General features: G+C 38.1%; 1 protein-coding gene across 5 annotated transcripts in view; it reads left to right on the forward strand.

Annotated features, from left to right (window-relative positions):
- POLR3G (RNA polymerase III subunit G) overlaps positions 1-20,055 on the forward strand; it is a 47,253-nt gene that overhangs the window by 4,856 nt on the left and 22,342 nt on the right. For all 5 annotated transcript variants that reach the window (XM_065938215.1, XM_065938806.1, XM_065939622.1 and 2 more), the window contains exons 2-4: positions 8,947-9,068; positions 11,272-11,401; positions 18,300-18,356. In XM_065938215.1, the coding sequence (XP_065794287.1) occupies positions 8,952-9,068; positions 11,272-11,401; positions 18,300-18,356 (304 nt within the window). In that variant the 5' untranslated portion in view covers positions 8,947-8,951. The remainder of the gene's footprint in view (positions 1-8,946; positions 9,069-11,271; positions 11,402-18,299; positions 18,357-20,055) is intronic.

Raw genomic sequence — 20,055 nt, forward strand, 5'->3', positions numbered from 1 at the left:
ATAAAACCTTGACGCACTCCTTTTCCTATTTGGAACCAGTCTGTTGTTCCATGTCCAGTTCTAACTGTTGCTTCCTGACCTGCATAAGATTTCTCAAGAGGCAGGTCAGATGGTCTGGTATTCCCATCTCTTTCAGAATTTTCCAGTTTGATGTGATCCACACAAAGGCTGTGGCATAATCAATAAAGCAGAAATAGATATTTTTCTGGAACTCTCTCGCTTTTTCGATGATCCAGTGGATGTTGGCAATTTGATCTCTGGTTCCTCTGCCTTTCTAAATCCAGCTTGGACATCTGGAAGTTCACGGTTCATGCACCGTTGAAGCCTGACTTGGAGAATTTTGAGCATTACTTTATTAGCGTGTGAGATGAGTTATATTGTGCAGTAGTTTGAACATTCTTTGGCATTGCCTTTCTTTGGGATTGGAATGAAAACTGACCTTTTCCAGTCCTGTGGCCGCTGCTAGTTTCCAAATTTGTTGGCCTGTTGAGTGCAGCACTTTCACAGCATCATCTTTTAGGATTTGAAATAGCTTAACTGGAATTCCATCACCTCCACTAGCTTTGTTCATAGTGATGGCCCACTTGACTTTGCATTCCAGGATGTCTGGCTTTAGGTGAATGATCACACCATTGTGGTTATCTGGGTCCTGAATATCTTTTTTGTATAGTTCTTCTGTGTATTCTTGCCACCTTTTCTTAATATCTTCTACTTCTGTTGGGTCCCTGCCATTTCTGTCCTTTATTGAGCCCATCTTTGCATGAAATGTTCCCTTGGTAGCTCTGATTTTCTTGATGAAATCTCTTGATGAGTCTTTCCCATTCTATTATTTTCCTCTGTTCTTTGCATTGATCACTGAAGAAGGCTTTCTTATCTCTCCTTGCTGTCCCTTGGAACTCTGCATTCAAATGCGTATATCTTTCCTTTTCTCCTTTGCCTTTGACTTCTCCTCTTTTCTTAGCTATTTCTAAGGCCTCCTCAGAAAACAGTTTTGCCTTTTTGCATTTCTTTATCTTGGGGATGGTCTTCATCACTGCTTCCTGTACAGTGTCCCAAACCTTCATCCATAGTTCTTCAAACCTCCATCCATAGTTCTTCAGGCAGTCTAGCAGATCTATTTGAATCTATTTGTCACTTCCACTGTATAATCATAAGGGATTTAATTTAGGTCATACCTGAATGGTCTAATGGTTTTCCCTACTTTATTCAACTGAAGCCTGAATTTTGCAATAAGGAATTCATGATCTGAGCCACAATCAGTTCCCGGTCTTGTTTTTGCTGACTGTATAGAGCTTCTCCATCTTTGGCTGCAAAGAATATAATCAATCTGATTTCGGTGTTGACCATCTAGTGATGTCCATGTGTAGAGTCTTCTCTTGAGTTCTCGGAAGAGGGTGTTTGCTATGACCAGTGCGTTCTCTTTGAAAAGCTCTGTTAGCCTTTGCCCCATTTCATTTTGTACTCCAAGGACAAATTCGCCTGTTCCTCCAGGTATCTCTTGACTTCCTACTTTTGCATTCCAGTCCAAATCAACCATAAGTCAATAAATTAGGAAACAACATTGATTATGAAACTGTTGCTGTATACAGAGTATGCTGCTAAACAATGGGGGATATAAGATTTCTGGTGTTAAAACATTTGAAGAAACAAAAAAATGGAAGTGAAACTCTGGTGGAAAAGATTCTTTTCCCAAAAGAGGCATTGTCCATATTTCTTCCAGAATTGAAGAAAGCAGCAACATGTATCACCTCAGTTTTTGAAAATCCATGTATTTTAACAGGAGAATCTTTCCAAAAGCAAGGTGGGATGAACTGACAGTGGTGATGTTGAGCAAGTTAAACTGGATCTTAAGGTGGAAAGGGATGCAGCCAGACAAGGAGGAAGTGGTTTCCAGTGGAGTAAGTGCTAGACAAGAAATGATTCCAGGCCAGTCAGTGCAACCATCATAAAAGGGCTCTCAATACTTGGAATAGCGAGTTTGGACTTAATTATCTACCCAAGAGGGAAGGGAAGAGAAGAGAAGCATTTAATCAGAACTATGCTTTAGAATGAATAGTGTGAGAGAATAAAATAAACAGGAAGAACAGGGGATACTACAAAATCTGCAGCCATCAAAAGTGAGGTGGAAAGAAGCTGAACTGAATTGTGGTAGAGAAAATGGAAAGGAAGGGACATTTTGAAGACAGATGATTGATTCTGATGGAGGGTTGAAACAGAATGATAAATCAATCCTGACTGACTCCAAAACTTCAAATATTGGTGATTGGGGAAATAGCATACTGTGGATAAAAATAGGGACATTCTATATGAAAAGCGAGCAAGTTACTATAGAAAGATGATCTCAGTATTTTCAGTTAAGATTGTTGTTGTTTAGTCTCTAAATTGTGTCCAGTTGGTTTGCAACCCTATGGACGATAGCCCGCCAGGCTCCTCTGCCTTTGGGACTTCCCAGGCAAGAATACTGGAGTGGGTTACCATTTCTTTCTCACAGGGAATCTTCCCAACCCAGAGATCCCAACCCATCTCCTGCATTGGCAGGTAGATTCTTTACCATTGAGCTGCCAGGGAAGCCCTGAGTTTAAGGTACTGTCCAAATACTCTTTTGGTAGTAAAAAAATAGGATGAAATTCAGAACAAAGGTTAATGGTAGAGGTAGCTGTGTGGAGGACATTATCAAATCCTGAGAGGGGGTATTTTTTCCAAAGATAAGGAGCAGAGCTATAGATTGAACCTTAAGGAAATCCATATTTAGGAAGTTTTAAGAAGAGAAATAGACAAAAACTGGTCTTGAGTTAAAAGAACCTGTGATCAGACTAAAGCCTGGAGAATAGACAGTTTCATAAGGATGGAGGCAATAATGAGTGGTATGCCTTGGATATACCAGTTCCATCACTTCATGGCAAACAGATGGGGAAACAATGGAAACGGTGGCAGATTTTATTTTCTTGGGCTCCAAAATCACTGTGGACAGTGACTGCAGCCATGAAATTAAAAGACGCTTGCTCCTTGGAAGGAAAGCTATGACAAATCTAGGCAGCATATTAAAAAGCTGAGACATCACTTTGCCAACAAAAGTTCATATAGTTAAAGCTATAGTTTTTTCAGTAGTCATATGCAGATGTGAGAGTAGGACCATAAAGAAGGCTGAGCACCAAAGAATTGATGCTTTTGAACTGTGGTGCTGGAGAAGACTCTTGAGAGTCTCTTGGACACTAAGAAGATCAAACCAGTCAGTCCTAAATGAAGTCAACCCTGCATATTCATTGGAAGGGCTGATGCTGGAGCTTCAATACTTTGACCACTTGATGTGAAGAGCTGATTCATTGGAAAAGACCCTAATGCTGGGAAAGATTGAAGGAAGAAGGAGAAGGGGACGACAGAGGGTGAGATGGTTGGATGGCATCACTGACTCAATGGACATGAGTGTGAGCAAACTCCGGGAGATGGTGACGGACAGGGAAGCCTGGCATGCTGCAGTGCATGGGGTTGCACAGAGTCAGACATGACTGAGCAGCTGAACAGCAACAGCATGCTTTTGACGTCCAAGAGCGTGAACAAGGGGGAAAATCCAGTGGATTTTGCCACTGAGGACTGTTACGGGCCTTTGCACTTCAGCATCTGCCTGAGTATTGTTCCCATCACAGTAAGATAAAAGTCAAAGCTTTTGCCACAGCTCACACAGGGCTCCACAAGAGCTGGCCTTTGTCAGCCTCTCCTTGCTTCTCACCTGCATGAGCTTCTTGCTCCTCAGACACTGCATCTTGGGCCTTCCTCTCCTGCCCCTGTTCTGCCTTCTATCCATAGCCATCTTCAACTCCTTCCTCCACCTTAAAGCTCTGAGGCCCTCTACAGCACACCACTCCGGTTTATTGTCCGCAGAAAGATTGCACTTGTGTGAAAAAGTCAGTACTGCACCTCTTTGTTATTCTTTACCCCCTTACTATGATTTATTTTTCTTCAGAGCTGTATTGATTCCTATGGCTGCCACAAACTGGTTGACTGAAAAACAATAGAAATTTATTCTCTCATTTTTAGAGCCAGAAATCTGAAATCAAGGTATCAGCGGAGCTTGTTCCCTCTGGGGGCTCTGAGGGAGAATCTGTTCAGTGCGTCTCTTCCAGCTTCGGGTGGTTCCTGGCGCTCCTCGGTGTTGCTGGGTTGCAGCTACGGCACTCCAGTCTGCGCTCCCACCTTCACGCAGTGTTTCCCCCGGGTGCCTCTCTCTGCCCAAGCACCCTCGTTATAAGGACGCCAGTCAGTAGGAGAGGGCTCCCCCTTATCTTGTATCAAAGTGAAGTGAAAGTGAAAGTCTCTCAGTCGTATCCAACTCTTTGTGACCCCATGGACTGTACAGCCCATGGAATTCTCCAGGCCAGAAAACTGGAGTGGCTAGCCTTTCCTTTCTCCAGGGGATCTTCCCAACCCAGGGATCAAACCCAGGTCTCCTCCTTTGCAGGTGGATTCTTTACCAGCTGAGCCACAAGGGAAGCCCAAGAATACTGGAGTGGGTAGCCTATCCCTTCTCCAGAGGATCTTTCCAACCCAGGAATTGAACCGGGGTTTCTTGCATTGTAAGAGGATTCTTTACCAACTGAGCTACCAGGGAAGCCCAATCTCCTATGACCTCATGTTAATTTGATTACATCTCCAAAGACTTTATTTACAAACAAGGAAGGTCATATTCACAGGTACGGGGGTTGGGGGAGGACATAATTCAGCCCACTGCAGGAGCACATAACATTACGTTACATACTTATGGTTGTTCATCCACCGAAACATAAGCTGTGAAGGCAGAGACTTGGTTTTGCTGAGTGCTCTCTGAATGCCTGGAATGCTCAGTGTTAACTGAATGAAATTGGCCCACATGAAGTAGAGGATGATTTTGATAATGAGAAAATGGGGAAAGCTGATTAAAAAAAAATAAAAAAACTCTTCATTCAAGAACCTTAGCAGGATGAAAAAGGACCACAGAAATGGCTTAATCAACTTAAGGGATTTCAAGGGATTCAAACAGTGAAGCTTAGGCCACAACTTGTGAGTCTGTTTTGCCAAGAGACTGTTACCAGAGTCCAGCCATTGCCTCCCAGTTATGCAGGAGAAGAGAATGAATTCAGCAACTTCTCCAGATATAGGAGAACTGACTCATGATAACCAAACTAGAAAGAAATGGATTTCTAGGCCAGAATGCCGTGTAATTATTAAGGGTGTCTCTAGAGTTAGGATTGATTTTTCTGCCAAGGGCAGTACATTCACTAATGATAATCAAGTTTATACACCCAAAGGTTTCTTAATAAATATGAAACTTTAGAGTCAACAGAATTCGATAGTTCTCAGGAGATACTCCATCAAGTAATGACAGCTGATATACTCTCTTTTTAGGTGGGTTTTCCTCAGAGTGAAGGTGTGAGTTCTTGTTCAGTTACTCAGTCACGTCCAGCTCTTTGCAATACCATGGACTGCAGCTTGCCAGGCTTCCCTGTCCTTCACCATCTCCTGGAGTTTGCTCAAACGCTAGTCCACTCTTGCCATCCAACTGCATCATCCTCTGTGGACCCCTTCTCCTCCTGCCTTCGATCTTTCCCAGCATCAGGTCTTTTCCAATGAGTTGGCATTTCGCATCCGGTGGCCAAAGTATTGGAGTTTCAGATTCAGCGTCAGTCTTTCCAGTGCTCAGCAATTTTCATATTTGGAAGACCTGCTTTCTACAGGCTCAGCGTATGTTTTAGTGACTCAGCAATTGAAACAAGGCCATTTGTATATTTCCCTCTCTTAGTGTGGACAACTGGATATTAAAATAAGTGTCTTTTCTATATAAATTGTATTTCACAGTAACTAGTAGATGAGGGGAATTGATTACTGGTGAGATTCTAGTTAAGAAAGAAATGATAAAATTTATTTATCACCACATTATAATCTGTAGTGAACTTGTGTATCTAGGATATGATCATCAATACTTGCATTTTTAAAAATCATTAAGTGAAAGCTGATTTCACATTACAGTTGACTCCAAACAACACAAATTTGAATTACATGGGTTCACTTATCTTTGGACTTTTTTTTTTCAACTTTCTACTGGACAAAAACAGACTGACAGGACATGACCCCAATGACCAGAGAACACCCCTGAAAGAGACTTCATATGCATCGTGTGATGCAGTAGGAAAAACAGCATCTCTTTTGATGCAGTAGGAAAGACAACATCTCTTTTGAGTATTTTTGTAAAAAATCAAAGCCAAATTTGAGTAAGCCTCTAGTCCATCTGTTTACAGAAAGTACAGGGAGTAGAGGAATGTGTTAAACCACGTCTTGTGTACACAATCATTGAAATCCACAGTATGTAAAATTGTCCACCCCTCCTACTCTCAAAGTGTGGTCTGCAAACCAGTAACACTGCTGTCTTCAGAGAGCTTGTTAGAAATGCTGATCTTCAGGCCTCATCCTTGGCCAGCTGGTTCAGATTCTGCTTTTTGACAAGATTTCTGAGTAATCTGCACATGCCTTAGGGTTGAAGTTGAAGAAGCATGTAGCGGATAGTGACCTGGTTTCCTCAACACATAAATGGTTAGGGAGAAAAGGGAGGTGACTGTTACAGTGGTATGGAGGACCTATTCTTGCTTTCTTGGACTTAGAGAGTTGAATGATACTCGGTATCATCATTGGGAGAAAGATTTAAAGAATGTGCATTACAGTCCTCACTACAGTCCAGTGAGTTACAGTGAAAGGGCCCTAGTGTAGGAATCCTGTTTTCACACTACAGTTGACTCTGAACAACACAGTTTGAATTACGTGGATCCTCTTAATATGTGGATTTTTTTTCCAGTGGAAGACTAACACTACACAAACTGAGGTTAGTTGAATTTGAGAATAGAGAACCATGGATTCAGAGGGTTGACTGTAACATTATACACGGATTTTTGACTGCATGGGGTGGTCAGTGCCCCTAACGCCATGTTGTTCAAGCATCAACTATATAGAGTAATCATGTTTCAGATGACTCAGAGATTCAGTATAGGACTTAAGAATGATATTGTTCTCTAATAACGGTAACTTTATCACTAAAGTTACAGAGTACAGATTTATCTTTAACATTTTTTTCTGCTTGGACAGACCTGTTCAAAGTCTTAAGAGTCCATTCCCATTTCTAAAAGGAGGACTTTGGACTAGATCTCAAGGATTCTTTCTGACACTCAGATTTTGGGATAAATAAATCATTTAAACCTTTAAAGTATGTATGACTGTTGATAGACTTCGAGCTGATTTGGAAAACAAGGTGTCCCCGTTCATCAGCACAGCCCTTACTGGTCCACATTTTTAACGCATATCTGAGATCCCATTGCAGAACCACATAGTGGTTGCACCAGCTGCACCAGCTGACCGCACAGTGGTTGCGGCAGCATCGCAAAGAAACCCCAGCGTCAGCCCTCCAGCCAGAGTCTGTGTGAGGTCGTTGAGAGCATCATCACCATACCTTCCAAGCATGACTAAGTAGGACATGTTTCAATTCAGTTCAGTTCAGTTGCTGAGTCGTGTCTGACTCTTTGCGACCCCATGAATCGTAGCACGCCAGGCCTCCCTGTCCATCACCAACTCCTGGAGTCCCCCCAAACTCATGTCCATCAAGTCACTGATGCCATCCAACCATCTCATCCTCTGTTGTCCCCTTCTCCTCCTGCCCTCAATCCCTCCCAGCATCAGGGTCTTTTCCAATGAGTCAACTCTTGGCATGAGGTGGCCAAAGTATTGGAGTTTCAGCTTCAGCATCAGTCCTTCCAATGAACACCCAGGACTGATCTCCTTTAGGATGGACTGGTTGGATCTCCTTGCAGCCCAAGGGACTTTCAAGAGTCTTCACCAACACCGCAGTTCAGAAGCATCAATTCTTCGGCGCTCAGCTTTCTTCACAGTCCAACTCTCACATCCATACATGACCACTGGAAAAAACATAGCCTTGACTAGACTAGCCTTTGTTGGCAAAGTAATGTCTCTGCTTTTAAATATGCTATCTAGGTTGGTCATAACTTTCCTTCCAAGGAGTAAGCGTCTTTTAATTTCATGGCTGCAGTCACCATCTGCAGTGATTTTGGAGCCCCAAAAAATAAAGTCTGCCACTGTTTCCACTGTTTCCCAGTCTATTTCCCATGAAGTGATGGGACCAGATGCCGTGATCTTAGTTTTCTGAATGCTGGGCTTTAAGCCAACTTTTTCACTCTTCTCTTTCACTTTCTTCAAAAGGCTTTTCAGTTCCTCTTCACTTTCTGCCGTAAGGGTGGTGTCATCTGCACATCTGAGGTTATTGATATTTCTCCTGGCAATCTTGATTCCAGCTTGTGCTTCTTCCAGCCCAGCGTTTCTCATGATGTACTCTGCATATAAGTTAAATAAGCAGGGTGACAATATACAGCCTTGGCATACTCCTTTTCCTATTTGGAACCAGTCTGTTGTTTCATGTCCATTTCTAACTGTTGCTTCCTGACCTGCATATAGGTTTCTCAAGAGGCAGGTCAGGTGGTCTGGTATTCCCATCTCTTTCAGAATTTTCCACAGTTTATTGTGATCCACACCGTCAAAGTCTTTGGCATAGTCAATAAAGCAGACATAGATATTTTTCTGGAACTTTCTTGCTTTTTTGATGATCCAGCGGATGTTGGCAATTTGATCTCTGGTTCCTCTGCCTTTTCTAAAGCCAGCTTGAACATCTGGAATTTCACGGTTCATGTATTGCTGAAGCCTGGCTTGGAGAATTTTGAGCATTACTTTACTAAGGACATGTTTAGAAATCAGTTTATCCCGTATTTGTTTCTTTACAAGTTTTGCTTTCCAGAAGTGTTTTAAATGAGCCATGCTACTTAAGGGGTGGAGTATATTTTGCTTTCATTTTTCTTGCAGTCCCATGAAATCTAAACATTAATAGTGTCTTAATTTGTCTGCTTTTTCTGGTATAACTAGTTCCAATGGCTGGGAATAAAGGAAGAGGACGTGCTGCTTATACATTTAACATTGAAGCTGTTGGATTTAGCAGAGGTGAAAAGTTACCTGATGTCGTATTGAAACCACCCCCACTATTTCCTGTAAGTACATGAACATCAAAATTCTCACAGGGTGCTTCTCATGTTTCAGAGAGAATTTAAATACTGTATAAGACTTGAATATATGATATCATTATGATATCCTAAACTGTAAGAAAGTAAAAGAGATGGTCACTTACCTTTAATTTAAATATTTCCACTGTTGTTTTCTGAAACATTTCTAATTTTCAGATTGCTTTCTTAAAATGCAAAAAACTATATATATTTTTTCCCTGAATAAATTCAGTATTTTGTGACCAAGAATTTTTCTTTCAATTCTTGTATCTTATAATACTGTTATTGATATATTTCAATATTATTTTTAAAAGTATTGAATATAATATTTGTATTATATTGTACTATATTGTATAATATATTACAATATTGTATAATATATTGTATTATAAAAAGTATTGAATATAATATAATATATTCAATAATATCTTTAAAAGTAAAGTTAGATTTTATAGTGGTCCTCACTTCCCATTTTGCCAGACCTTCACTTAATAACTTTATTCTCATCTTTTATCTATAGAATTTAATTTTGCTCCCTAGTATACCACTTGGCCTTTTTATTTTTTTTTGCTTATTTCCTTATTTTATTAGAGTAAATTTTAATTTTGTTACTGTTTTTCAAAATATAAGCATTTCTACTACATTTAGTATTGCTTTTAAATTTAATTATGCTGTAAACTTAATTGATATAATTTTTAATCAAATGCTTGACTTTATATTTAGTTTAAAACTTAAGCTTACATTTCCAGATGCACATGTGCTGTGGTGCAAAATATGAAAAAGTCATAAATAACCAAATACTCCTTCCAGGAATCTTTTCCCTCTTTCAAAAGGAAACATCCTTTGTTGAAAGATTTATATAAGTAGAGGATGCTGAACAGATGTTCTTGGGATCTAGAACATCTCACATGGGGAGTGTCTACTTTTTTACCCTTGATATTTTGCCTTTCTGATATTCAGTGCAGCCTAAAAACAAAGGTAAATATCTCAGGTATAGACATAGTGTCACTTTATATTGATTTCCTTTTAAAACAAGCTCTTCTTCATGTGTGAGATTACTTCTAAAGCTTGGGAATATTAGTACATACTATTGTTTTCAACAGGAAATAAAATTTATTCCTGGCTAAAAGGTCTGTCTGATCTGGTTTTCTTCTATCTCTCTGACCGCTTTCCCACCACTATCCTCATTCCTTAGCCGTGGTGGTCTCCTTTTTCCCTTAGACATTTTCCCCTGTTAGTTTCCCCTACTAGAGCCATTGGTCCCCCCATTTCTTTGTATGGATGGCTTCATATTCTTATCCAGACTTCTGCTCAAAGATAACTCACCCAAGAGATCATGCATGCTCACTGGATAGACCAGCCATTTGCAATCTCCATGGACTGTCGGTCATTCTTTCCTCTTCCTGGCTTTAGTCCTTCTGTCACTTATCACTATCTGAAATTGTGTATTACCTCATTTGTTTACTTATTTTTCTCCCCTAGAGTATAAGTTCCACACAGGCAGAAAGTTTGACTAGTTCATCATGGTATCTTCTGTTGTATTATAAATATATATGCATCCATAATACATATGTGTGTATACATGTAATTCTTAACAATTGAAGATAATAGGTTAAAATTTCTGCTTTGCCACTTTTGTGTTGTATAGACTTACAGATTATTCACGTCTCAGCTTCCTCACTATAAAAGGGGAATTATTGATACTTTAGATGAATTCATGGGTTCTTAATATTGAGTACATCCAGGTTGTAGTAACCACTTGTTAAATAGTAGCTGCTACTACTTTTTTTTAATGCTACTGCTCCTACTAATACCACCATGGCTAACAGGAAACCACCATAATAGGAGACTAAAGCAGCTGCTTTTATCTGGGTGCTTTGATTTTTAAAATACAGAATCAGAATCACAGTCATCAGACCATATAGCAAATGACTGTTGGTGTGATCAGTAGAAAAGTTAGGCAAGTAGGAAAATTAAGTATCTTTTCTACGTATAAAGTAAGAACAAAATAGGAGATGGGTGGAAAGGTTTAATTGATAATAAAAGCTCAAAATATTTTAAGTTGGTGGTAAAACTTAATGCCTATAAAATATGGTTTTTCAATAAAACTGACATTTTTTCAGAACATAGACAGAAGGGATATTAAAATGTTTCATTTATTTTGAAAAAAATTGCCTCTTAATGTAAACAGGATACAGACTACAAGCCAGTGCCACTAAAAACAGGAGAGAGTGAAGATTATGTGCTTGCCTTGAAACAAGAGTTAAGAGAAACTGTGAAAAGAATGCCTTATTTTGTAGAAACACCTGAAGAAAAACAAGGTGCGTATTGGACTCCGATTATGTGATTCACTGTCTACAGATAAAGTAGTGTTTCACCGTGAGATATATGATCTTTAATGCTGATTGATTTGATTTAGTCAGAAATTATCAACTACCTTGAAGAAGCATATTTGTGTTGATTTAGCGGAAAGTATATTTTAAACTTTTTGATACTTTTAAGATTACCTTTCAAAATAAAAGTGTTATATGTTCAGTGAAATTTATGAAAACAGAAATATTAAGAAAGTGAAAATCACCCTGGAACTTCCCTGGTGGTTCAGTGGTTAAGGCTCAGCGCTTCCAATGCAGTCCAATGCAGGAGGCATGGGTTTGACCCCTGGTCAGGGAACTAAGATCCCACATGCTGTGCAGAGTGGGGGAAAAAAAAAAAAATCACCTTTATTCCTTATGTCTAGAGAACTACTACTGATATTATATATTCCAAATTTTTCTTCTATGTGTATATCCTTTTACAAAATTGGATTCATGTTACTTTGTCCTTTTTTACTCAGTAGAATAGTATTAGCATTGTCACATATTCTTTTTTTTTTTAATTAATCTGTATTGGAGTATAGTTGGTGTACAATGTTGTGTTAGGTTCTGCTCTACAGCAAATGAATCAGTTAGACGTATATCCACTGTGTTTTAGAGTCTGTCCCTGTATACAGAATACTGAGTAAAGTTCCCTATGCTATACAGTAGGTCCTTATTAGTTACCTGTTTTATTCACTTATTCTTAGAATATATGATTTTTGATGACTGCATGGTAGTCCATTGTGTGGCTATAACATTATTCATTGTAACTAGTCCCTGCTGTTAGATTTAAGATTGTTTTTAGGTTTTTTGCTCATATGTATAATGCTGTGATTTTTATCCTTGTACATAAATCTTTGAAGCAGGTCTCTGTTCATTTAATATTTTGGTTAAAATTTTTGAAAGCCTTGACTATATTTTGGCTCACCATTTATATCAAATATAAAATGTAAAAGATGTATTCATTCATTATGCCAAGGACAGAGAGGAGAAATTGTAGCTGAAGAAGGCTTGACAGTCTCAGACTGAAAGTGAAGTGGTTTCAGACGAAGGGAACACATTCCTGAGTAGTTATTTAGCACAGTAGAACTATATTGATTTTCAGTTTCTGCCCTTGAATGTTGAAATTAGAGAGATCGATATCATCCTTGAGTTCTCAAAACAACATCATTAAAACATGAGAAACTCCTATAGTGTCATCTCATTCCATTAGTATTAAAAATGCATACCCTTTCCCTCTTTCTAAAAGACTTAGAATTAGATAAGAATCAAAAAGGAAGTCTTATATAGTAATACCACATGTGCTTATAATTGTAAGAAGCATTTTAAACAGGTTTATTTAATTTTTCAAAAGAAAGCTGCTTGAAGTTATATCATAAATGATTTGACATTTTACCTCCGAAGTACTGAATTTTTTTTACTTTCATGATTGTCACATGCTTTTATCTGAGTTTAAAAATGAAATTAAAGCTCATTTTAGAGATTTAAATAAGTAAGATTAAATGAACTAATAAATATCCATTTTTATTGAAAAAATAATAGTGTAGGGTATACTTTAGCCTTTTTAAAATTAGTCTCTAGACTTTGGGGCATACATACTTAACCAAATGTAACTGTTAGTAAAGTACATATCTAATTTAAAAGTATATCATACCATGAAGACATTTATTTGAGTCATTTAGACCAGGAACATAATTTTGTTTCTGATTTCTGGGAGTGACTGTCTTATACATGGGTCAAAAGGCTCTTTACCTTTTATAACTGCTTAATGAAGTATTTAAAAATATAAGGAATCATTTGCTACTGTTTTAGAAGAAAACTCTTGCATAGAATTTTCCAAACTGATCCAAGTATATTCTCTTCGAATATACTCATGTTTACCTCTCTTTCCTGATGTAATATTTTATTAAAAAAAAAACAACTGTGGTTAATACAGTATATACATATATGGTATGTATATATACATATATACATACATATGTATATATACATATACACATATATGTACATATATATATATACACATGCATATATACATATATGGTCTTTCCTGGTGGCTCAATGGTAAAGAATCCACCTGCCAATGAAGAAGACCTGGTTTCCATCCCTGGGTTGGGAAGATCTCCTGGAGAAGGAAATGGCAGCCTTTCCAGTATATTTGCCTGGCAAATCCCATGGACAGAGGATCCTGGTGGACTAGAGTCCATGGGTTGCAAAAGAGTTGGACATGACTTAGTGACTAAACAACAACAACATATACATATATATGTGGATACAGGTTAGTATAATATATACTGTAGATACACATTATGCATGTGTATATACACATACTAATAGTGTGTATGTATACACACCATGAGTGGGAAAGAATTGACCGGACTGAACAGAAGTACACAACTGTCATAGGAGGCCAATGGTAGGGAGTGTTCCATCACCATATCTTCACTACCCTTTCCCCATCACTGACTTCCTGTGTGCTTTAGGACAGAGTGTCTTACAGACTAACAATGTAAAGAGCTACATCTCTAGAGACTTGAAGAGATAGGGTAGGAAATCTCTTGCTGATAATCAAGTGCCTGGTGGCTCAGGGGCATTGAGATTTTTCACAAAGAACCAAGGGCCCAGAATAAACATTTTTCATGTTGTTAGGTGTTCCAGGGTTATTTATAGTGTCCTGAGGTAGAATTATAGAAGTGATTGGTGTTTTCTCTACAGTGAAATGTTTTATTTTTGTAATAAAGAGGAAAAAAATCAATGAATATTATTATTTTAATGAGTTTTAGCTCCAAAGGTACATAGAGAACATCTGGTCCAGTGGTTCCCAGCTCAGGTTCCTGAGCCACTGGGGTCCTCAGAGCTAGAAACAGGAGTGACAGTGGTGATGGTTCTGTAAGCCATTTTCAGAACTTCAGAACTTAATGGAAATCGTGCCTCTACCTACATTATGACCACAAGGTCTCTTATTGAATGAATGCAGTTTGTTTGGTTTATTAACTCTCACTATATGGTCATGGCCCATGAGACCTCATTTTAATTTTTTAGTTTCTTTTTTGGAGCATTTCTTACTATATGTAATGATTGATATTCATAACGTATTTTTTCATAGAGATCTTCCAAGGAACAAAGAGAACCTGCTTTAAAAGAGAAGAAAAGTTATTTTGTCTTAGCATTACCTGTATTGGCCCATTGGACCCTTTTGTAAATCTAAAGTACATTTTGGAATTTCAGTGATCTTACTTTTCTTGCATCTTGAAACATTTTTCTGCTTTATCATCATAGATATTATTTCATCATTTTTCATCAGTTAGCCTCTACTATGCTAGAAAAGACTAAAATATAAAAAATGGAAGAATGATGAAATTTCATAGAAGCATCATGCAATACTGAAACAAATCATCACTGTTACATCATCCTTTAATTTTTTTATTGTGTTGGCTAAAGTATAACATTAATTTTTAAGATGATATAGAATAATTCTGGAGAGACTCTTGTCTGTATAGTTGTTTTGGTTTTGTTTAGCTTTCATAGAATACAATTTAGAATTCAGAAATTTTCATTTTCTACCCGTAACTGCAGAGAGGAAAATTGGCAGAGAAGGATGTTTCAGTTACTAGACAAATCAGAAGAGGAATGCAAAGAGATAGAAAGGAGCCCCTTGAATTCTAATAATGCTGGTGAAAGGTTGTTGCTTAACGATAAGATGCCATGATTCTTGGCCTACGGAGGAGACGAATTCAATCTGGGGCCAGAGACAAGGCTAGATGGCTCAGAGCTTTTGTGTAATAAAGTTTTATTAAAGTATCAAGGAGATAGAGAAAGCTTCTGACATAGGCATCAGAAGAGGGCAGAAAGAGCACCCCCCCTACTAGTCTTCAGCTGGATGTCACGTAGTCACTAGCAGTCTGTTAATGCAAAGAAAGGAATGTCTTAAAACTCAGAATGGCACCAGGCCCCTCATCTATAAGATGCATTTTGGAATAATCTTGGCACCAGATGATTCATCCCAGGCCATAAAAGGATTGACTTGAATCTTGTAGAAGGGAAGATTACCATATAAATAGTTTCATTTACATAGATTAGGGGAACAATATCTGAGTATAACATAGTGGTTTGTCAAGTAGGTTCTGAGCCATTAGGCAGAACCGACTTGAAGACAGAGTCTGGGGTAAATGCATAGTACATTGACATAGCTTAAGACAAACATTCCATAAGAGAAATATATTGGTTAACTCAAGGTTTGAGAATAGTTAGTTTCAGGTGAAACCAGGTATCATGGCAACACAGTATTTTAAGAGAAACCTTCCTTTAAATTTGAATAGAGAAGGAAAAAATTATCCCTAGTTTGTTTCCTCCTGCTGCTTAAACAAGATGAAAATGTCTGACACTTGCAGCCTATTTCCTCCATTTGGAGACCCCTGGCCTTCCTGCCTGTTACCCTCCCACTGGTGGAATTGGTGGTATAAGGAAAGTCTCACACTGAGTCTCCAGATGACAGTATCCTAGATAAATTTTCTCAAAGTTATGAATCAATAAGTAAACAGTGTCTCTCAAAGAATGAAAAGGAAATATGGTGTTCTCACAGTTAATCTTTGAAACGGACCTCATCATATAATATTTTGTGGTAGGAACATGGAAAATTCCATTTGCTAAAATGACATGTGACCATATTTTTTTTCTTTTTTGTTGGTTTTTATGTACCAAATATTTGTAACTAACTAGACAGCTGCTGAAAGCAAAGGCAAAGACAAAGATGACTGAAAGGAAATAGATTATGTAGAAGTGAAACAATTTATTGGATTGATCATATTAATTGGTAATGATATATTTAATAATGACAATGGCTGGGCCATCCTCTCTTCAACAGAAGTGTGAGCCATAAAAGTTTTTTAAAGCATTACTTTTTGATGGTGCAAGTACAAGAAGAATTGGACATAATGGTAAGCTAGATCATGTTAATAGAAATGTATTCGTAATCTAGAATCCTTGGGTGGCATAGGTATGAGAAAAGCCAGAAGTCATATGTTAGAATTTATTAAAGATTTATTTGAAATCCAGAATCAGGATATATGAAATACTTATATTTATGGTTTGCACATGACAAACTCACAATGCACAGTTGATGCACACTTAGCTATATTCAAAGGATGTTGCTCATTTTGGGTAAATATACCTTCAAAACCAAGAAAATAGTGGAATATAAGTTTCAGTTTACTTAATGCTTATTAAAATTCCCAATAATTACTTTTCTTTCTTTTTAAATAACAGCTTTATTGAGATAGTGAAAGAAAGTGTTAATCACTCAGTTGTGTCTGACTCTTTGTGACCCCATGGACTGTAGCCCATAACCTCTAGGCTCCTCTGTCCATTGGATTCTCCAGGCAGGAGTATCCTGGAGTGGGTTGTCATTCCCTTCTCCAGGAGATCTTCCCAATCCAGGGACTGAACCCAGGTTTCCCACTTTGCAGGCAGATTCTTTACCATCAAAGCCACCAGGGAAGCCTTATTGAGATAAAAATCCAGATATATAAAATTTACTTTTTACAGCATACAGTTCAGTCCCTTTGAGTGTACTCACAAAATTGTGCCAACAGTACCATCTAATTTATAGAATTGGTTCATCATCCTGAAAAGAGACTCCCATACCCTTTAGGATCAATCCCTATTGTCCCCTCCCTGCCTCAGCCCTTGGCACCCTGTAATCTGCTTTGTCTGTTTTAGACATTTCATATAAATGGAATCTTAATGTGTATTCTTTTGTGACTGATGTCTTTCATTTAGCAGAGTGGTCTCGGGGTCATATATAGTAAAGCATGTATCAGTGTTTCATTACTTTTTATGGTTGAATAATATTCCATTATATGTATATACCACATTTTGTTCATTCATCAGTTGATGGACATTTGGGTCACTTCTTCAGTGGGGTTTTCATGAGTAATGCTACTATAAACATTCACGTATGTGTTTCTGTGTACCATGTCACTTTTGTTGTATATCTAGGGTCAGATGACAAGTTTTTATTTTACATTTTGAGAAACTGCCAACTATTTTCCAAAGTGGTTGCACCATTTTATATCACCTACAGTGTATGAGGGTTCCTGTTTCTCCACAGCCTTGTTAACACTTATTATTGGTTCTAGCCATCCAACTGGGTATAAAGTGGTAGCTCATTGTGATGCCATCCAACCGTCTCATCCTCTGTCTCCTCCTGCCCTCAGTCTTTCCCAGCATCAGGGTCTTTTGCAGTGAGTTGACTGTTTGCATCCGGTGGCCAAAGTATTGGAGCTTCAGCTTTAGCATCAGTCCTTCCAGTGAATATTCAGGGTTGATTTCCTTTAGGATGGACTGGTTGAATCTCCAGCCTCGCCTCCTCCTATCCTTTTCCCCACTGTCTTCCCCAATGGGTTGTGAAAAGTGTCTCCCTGAGAAGACTAGCTGGAAAGAAACAGCCCTCCATCCTCACTTAGGTACTTAATACCTCCCAGTTACACAAGATTAAAACTTGGGAGCTAGAGGCCAGTGTCACAAGAAGAAAAAAGATACACAGCCCTCCCCCCGTTCCCCCACCCCTGACTTTTTGTGTAAGTGGCTTCCTGACTTGCCTTTGGGCTTTTGTGAACATTCTCAGAGATGATTCAGATTATCTGATACTGAGAACTTTAATTAGGGTTTAGGTCTCCACTCGCCCCCAGCCATTTATTCTCAGGTGCTTCCGGCCACTTCCCTAGACATGTATTACTCTGTTCAGTATGTGTCCAGGAAAACATTGTGTACAAATGTAGGAAACTCCCTGTTTTGGAAATAAAAGATGTTACCTGGTTTTTTCAATTATTTTAAAATTCTTTTTTTCTATCTTTTCTTTTTCTAGATATTGAAAGATATAGTAAAAGATATATGAAGGTGTACAAAGAAGAGTGGATACCAGGTAACCATAAAACTGAAAATGTTTAGATAATCTTCAAAGGCTATCTCCCTACCCCATGTCTTTTTAGGACTATTTTCTATTTTGACTATAGGAAAATAGAGTCTGGCTCTTTTCCTGTAATTAATTAACAACATATATCTTTTGAAAACTAAGATGAAAAGATTTTTATGTTGTAACAAGGAATAGTTGAAGTGATGTTGTAGACGTTCTTAGTATACTTTTTTTTTTAAAATAGGGCTGGCCAAACTCATTGGATTTTCCATTTTCATTTGATACAATCACAATTTTCATCTTTAATACTAATAGTACTCACTTCTGTGTTCCTGAGTGATTTTATAGCTTTTGAGGAGGAAACAAGTCTAGTTTTAAGAATATTTTCAGCCAAGCTTGTGTATCTTCCTTTCTTTCCAGCAGGCATAGACTGTTTTTAGTTGTTAATGTACCTTTTCAACAGAACCATACCTAAGAGAGTATTTATTTTTTTCCAACATTCATAAAGTTGCCTTGGGTAGAGGCAAGGGTAAGGGGCTGCAGAGATATCATCTACCTCATTTTGTAGAAAATTAACAGTTGCTATAGAAACGCAGTGACCTGTCAAGGCAACTTGGAATATACTAGTAAAACCCAGGTTTCCTCATTTCACCTCACTTCCCTTTGACATGGTGTGTTACAGAAACTGCCTGTATGTAGAAGCTTAAGTTGCATTTACAGCATTGGTTGCTTTCCTGAGTTACAACATCTCTTTTCAATGCTAGTTGTTCATAATGTTGTGTCCCTCTGGAAACACTCCTCTTAGGTGTCTCATTTCTTCTACTACATAAATATTTGTCTCTAAATGATTCTCTGTAAGTACTTTGTCATGATCACCTATGGATCATTTATAAAAACAAACATATTAGGTTGGTACAAAAGTAATTGTGGTTTTTTGCTTTGTTGAACTTTGCTGTTTGATATTGGAATATATTCTTAAATAAATGTAGTTATGTTGTACTTACATTTTAATGCTCATTTCCTGCTTTATGTGTCTTTTTTTTTTGGCTAAAGACAAATTACTTGCTGTTTATTTTATATTTATTTTAGACTAGGGAAATGATGTTAGACAAAAAGCAAATTCAAGTGATTTTTTATTTGCATTCAAAATGGGTCATAAAGCAATGGAAACAACTGTCAACATCAACAACACCTTTGGCCCAGAAACTGCTAATGAACCTACAGGGCAGTGATGGTTCGAAAAGTTTTGCAAAGGAGATGAGAGCCTTGAAAATGAGGAGTGTAGTGACCAGCTGGGAGCCATCATCAAAGCTGATCCTCTTACATCTACACAAGAAGTTGCCAAAGAACTCGACATCAACCTTTCTATGGTCGTTCAGCATTTGAAGTGAGTTGGAAAGGTGAAAGGCTTGATAAGTGAGTGCCTCATGAGCTGACCGAAAATCAAAAAAACTGTCATTTTGATGTGTCATCTTATTCTATACAACAGTGAGCCATTTATCCATCGGATAGTGACGTGCAACGAAGTGTGGATCTTATCTGTCAACTAGCAATGACCAGTGCAGTGGTTAAAACTGAGAAGAAGCTCCAAAGTACTTCCCAAACCAAACTTGCACCAAGAAAAGGTCATGGTCACTGTTTGGTGGTTTGATGCCCACTGTCAGATCCACTCCAGCTTTCTGAATCCTGGCGAAACCATTAGATCTGA

This window comes from Muntiacus reevesi, chromosome 1 (genome assembly GCF_963930625.1).
Source record: "Muntiacus reevesi chromosome 1, mMunRee1.1, whole genome shotgun sequence".
NCBI classification, from domain to species: Eukaryota; Metazoa; Chordata; class Mammalia; order Artiodactyla; family Cervidae; genus Muntiacus; species Muntiacus reevesi.